Source organism: Cynoglossus semilaevis, chromosome 16 (assembly GCF_000523025.1).
Source record: "Cynoglossus semilaevis isolate Cse_v1.0 chromosome 16, Cse_v1.0, whole genome shotgun sequence".
In the NCBI taxonomy this organism is placed as follows: domain Eukaryota; kingdom Metazoa; phylum Chordata; class Actinopteri; order Pleuronectiformes; family Cynoglossidae; genus Cynoglossus; species Cynoglossus semilaevis.
Window position 1 is genome coordinate 15,661,729 of NC_024322.1, and position 4,710 is coordinate 15,666,438.

The following is a 4,710-nucleotide window of genomic DNA, read 5'->3' on the forward strand; positions in this document are numbered from 1 at the left end:
AAAAAAATGTACTCCTGTTAAGTTGAAGACAATGCTAATATACTGGCAGGAATTGAAGAAAGACAAAGATCTTCTTCAACAGCTCTGATAATCTTGTCTTACTTTTAATAACCATCTGCTGCCATCTAGTGGAAGAGGATTTTATTGCTCTTTGACAAACGAAAAATTATTTGCAATAAATACTAGTTTTGGGACATTTAATAATTTTCCAGTGGTTGGGAATCACTGCTCTAGAACACAGGCATTGTGGGAAACAGAACCCGGTTCTCCATCTGAACAAACCCGCTGTGGTTCAGTCATTAACCAGCAGAGCCGCTAAACAAACAGTTGTGTAACGTCAGACGTGGGACGTTACACAACAGGACCAGGTTTCCGTCTGTGGTCCTGGCCTCAGGAGATCTCCCGTCCCGTCAGGGGTCTGTGAAGACGCCACCTGCTCACGTTCCTGCGTTTCCAGGACGCCGCAGCCATGACGGCGGTGTCTGCATCACAACAGAGGCGCGTCCAGACCACGGACTCATCGCTAATGAAATGAACCGCGTGGTCGGAGACACACGGTCAATGCTGCGTGTCCTCGCTGTCATGGCAACCAGCCGCAGACATTTGGACATTTCACTTTCACATACAGCCGTTTTTTTTCCCTAAAGCTAGTTTGGCGAAACCCTTGCGTTGCGTTATCGGGTTTTCATTATCGGAGGAAAAACATCAATTCTTAAAGACATTACGTGATGATGCTAATATTGGGCTGATAATATCGGAAATGAGGAAATGTGTGTGTGAAAAAAATAGAGAAAATGTGTGTGTGTGAAGGAGAGCAGGGGAGAGGAGCTGTGACAGAGCAGGAGCTGGAAACATGGAAAAAGGTGAAGAGGAGGTCAGAGGAGGCGTGACCTTACACCTACCTTCACATATTTGCTGCTTATATCTGTATACTCCGCTAGTTTTCTGCTAAGCAAACGGATTTCGTAGGACTGACCTACATTTTAAAACATTGAAAAAAAAACTGATTAAAATTGAAAAGTGTGAAACGAGACACTGAGAAAAGAAGGGGAGGAATCAGAGGAGTGAGGAGGTTCATTCAACAGGAGTGACAGAACGTCAGTGTGTGTGTGATTGACAGGTCTGTGTTCAGTCAGACTTCCTCTGACTGTGTCTGATCAAAAACAAATTACTGTGGAGCTGGGAAGCAGAAGAAAAGGAGAAACAACGTCACCACAGTCAGAGAGAGGAAGAGGAGGAAGAGGAGGAGGAGGAGGAGGAGAACAGGAGTCCAAGAGTTGGAACAGAGATAGAAAAGAACAAAGAACAAAGTACAAACATCTCAGAACCGCACGATCAACAAACACACGAGTTTTCTATCAGATAACAACGCTCTGAGTCACCAATGGGCCTGAGTGGATGGTCAGTACTATATACATATATATATACACATATATATACATATATATATTTACATATACGTATATATTTACATTTATACATATCTATATTTACATATATATACATATATATACACATATATATAAAAATATATTGTATAAATATATATATGCAGATATATATTTATATATACACACGTGTGTGTGTGTGTGTGTGCACTGTAAATAAAATAATGTGTATATGTATTTATAAATATATACACATATATACATGCCTATATTCCTGTAGTGGACCTGACTGAAACAGTTCTGTTTTCTGGTTCTCATCGTCATTTCTACAGGATTTAAAAACCTTCACCCTCAGTCACTGGAGCCGCAGACGGCCTCTAGGAGGCTCCAGGGAATGCTAGGAGTTAGCGGGAGCTAACAGAGCAGCAGGACTGGAGCCTACCTTGGTTGAGGTAAGTCAGCGTCTCCTCCTGACGTTTGACGGCTGGGGAGGTGGCCGCACACAGAACGTACCGGAAGGAAGTCCCCTCTGCACCGTCCGCTGTCTCAGCCACGTCTTCATCGGTCAGAAAAGGAGCAACAGCATCTCTGGAGGAGGAGGAGGAGGAGAAGAAGAAGAAGAAGAGGAACAAAGTCAGAAAGTCCTCAGACAGATGTGTTCTGCGCTGCAGCTGTCTGATGCCAGGGACTAAACTACCTACCTCACTCCCTGCTTCACCCCCCCGACCATATTCCACAAGTCCTCCTTACCTAATGTACGCAGCAGGGTGCTGGTGGTAGGGCTCAGGCTGTGAGTGGCAGAACAGCATTCTGTCCTGGGGGGGGCGTGAGGGTAGTCGTCGTAGGTCCACAACCACGGAGAGTCGTTGGCTTCTGGTCTCCAGCTCGGAGCTCACGCTGCCTTTTATATCCCTGTGTGATATCAGCAACCTGGAATGACCTTTGAGAGGAGGAGGAAGAGGAGGAAGAAGAGGAGGTGTGTCTGTTGCAGTTGAAGCGATTTGTCTTTGAGAGTCTTCTCTCAGGCTAGGCTAAGCTAGCCATGCTACCATGTAAAGTAAAAGTGACTGAGGGAAGAAAAGAAGAAAAGGAATCCGTGACTCTTCAGTTTTGCAGCCGTGAACCAACACCGTGACCCTAACAGGACCCTGAGAGACAGGAGAACAGTGGTAACAACAACAACAACAACAACAACAACAACATAGGTCGGTGCTGCTGCTGGTATCATTTGCAATATTTAATTCATTCTTTACTTTTGCATCTGCAATATTTAATTCATTCTTTACTTTTACCTTTAAATTCTTCTCGGGAGTAATGGAGTCAATCCCAGCAGTCACCAGGCGAGGGCGTGGTTCCAACAGCCATCCACACTCACATTGACACCTTTGGTCAGTTCAGAGTGAACAATGACCTAGAACCGTGAAGGAAACAGGAGAACCTCCTTAAATAAAGACCAGGCAGAATCCACTCCTACTCTGAATATGTTTATTTCTAGAGCGGAACAGTTTCTTGGTTCTGTTCCAGATGGACCACAGGTGGATGGAAACAGAACGTCCGTCCTGTACAGTCGGAGTGAAGACATCAAATCAAATCTATAAATACAGGTCTGGATATTACTGAGCAGAGGAGAGAAAAAAGGTGGCGTTGCTGCAGAACATGCATAGTAACCAGAGAGAACAATGATGAGAACGTGTGATCGTCAGTGACAGTGGAACAGTTCCAGGGACTCAGGCGGAGGTTCCTGACGGGACGTTCTTCAGCAGAAGGTGAGAAAGAAAAAAAAAAAAAGAAAAAAGTGAGACAAACTCTGTACATTCTTTCACTCAGAGCTGCAGAACCGGTGGGTTCTCAGCAGAACTTCTACTTTAGTCAAAGACGTTGCCAGTGAAACATTGAAAGGTCAAAGGTCAATTCTCAGAACCAACGTCCCACCGAGCACAGAGCGGTGTTTGATCTGTGCTACATTCAAACACTGACTGGTGTGTGTGTGTGTGTGTGTGTGTGTGTGGGGTGTGAACAGAACATTTAAAGACTTTGGATCAAAGTTGTGCAGGTGAATAGAAATAATAAAAAATAAAAAGATGGATTTTTTAATTCAAACAAACAGTGGAACGTCAGTGGAACAGAGGCAGTGAGGTCAGGAAAACCCCTCTGACCTCTGACCCTCTGCGACAGGACAACAAGATTAGTGTGTTGATAGTTAGCAGTCAGTTATCACTACAGTCAACCAGAGTTGGTTTATGACCAAAAAAAAAAACAACGACCAAATGAAGCGATGGTTCCAAAAGAAGCAGGAACTGTAGTGTGTGGTTCTATTTCATAAAGTTTAAACTTATTTTAAATACTTTAAGTCAAAAATCAGAATATACAATCGTTGACGCCCCCTGGAAACAACGACGATCAATGCGAGACCATGTGACCTCCACCGGTCAGCTGATTGGTGCAGGGGTGTCACATGCATTCTAGTGTGCGCTAACGTGCAGGAGCTCCAGGACGGTCACGGTCCGTGGAGGTGCTGTGGACCAGTGTATGTACACAACACCACCCTTACTGCAAATAAAACACGGCAACGACATGAGGAGAAGATGAGGAAGGAGTAATACTGCGTCTTCAGGAAAAAACAAAAAAAAAAACAAAAAAAACCCACGTCGTCAGGCGGAGAGTTCTACTTCAGAACAGTGTACGTTCTTCACGTGCACTTCCCTAAGGATGGCCAGCTTCGTGGTTCTGACCGTTCACTCTCAAACGGACATGTGAGTCATGTGACCGAGGCCTGGGAATGTTTTCCTCCGTGGACTGGCTCTCGGCTCCGGACTCTTCCGACACCGTCGGTCACGTGACCTGAAACACAGCAGCCGACTCAGGAGTGAGAACTCAGTCCAGTCCGGTTCTCCTCTCCTTCGGATGATTGTAGGCATTCACAGTCTTTCTCAGGATTGTCGTCGGACCCTCTGACTGACGTGGACCCAGTGTCACTTTAAAGGAGTGGCTTTGATCTCGGGCGCTGCTCTTCAGAGCAGACGACGGAGAACGACCACAGTTCTAACGAATTCAGCTAAAACATCACCGTGGGTTCATTCGACGGTTCCACCTCAGGCCCGTTTGTTCCATCATTGGTCCAGCCAATAGACACTTCATCCCAAACTGGAGAACGTCTCAGTGAGTCACCACTGAGTCAGGAATGAAGGCAGTGTGGAGATGGAGGGAACCAAAGTGCACTTCTCATATTCACAAATGTCTAACGTCGGCGTCGGTCTGTTCCCGACCGTCGTTGCGTATTCACAGCGGAGGCTTGAAGGGAAACGATCTACAGGAGTCAGCG

The 4,710-nt window shown here is 45.6% G+C and overlaps 1 protein-coding gene across 1 annotated transcript in view; it reads right to left on the reverse strand.

Moving 5' to 3' along the window:
• Window positions 1-2,598, reverse strand: part of tfcp2l1 (transcription factor CP2-like 1) — a 6,338-nt gene extending 3,740 nt beyond the window's left edge. Inside the window, exons 1-3 of the mRNA XM_017039659.2 lie at window positions 2,090-2,598; window positions 1,831-1,976; window positions 903-976 (exon numbers count right to left, since the gene is read on the reverse strand). Coding sequence (XP_016895148.1) covers window positions 903-976; window positions 1,831-1,976; window positions 2,090-2,118 — 249 coding nt within the window. The 5' untranslated portion in view covers window positions 2,119-2,598. The remainder of the gene's footprint in view (window positions 1-902; window positions 977-1,830; window positions 1,977-2,089) is intronic.
• Between the last annotated feature and the right edge of the window lie 2,112 nt (window positions 2,599-4,710).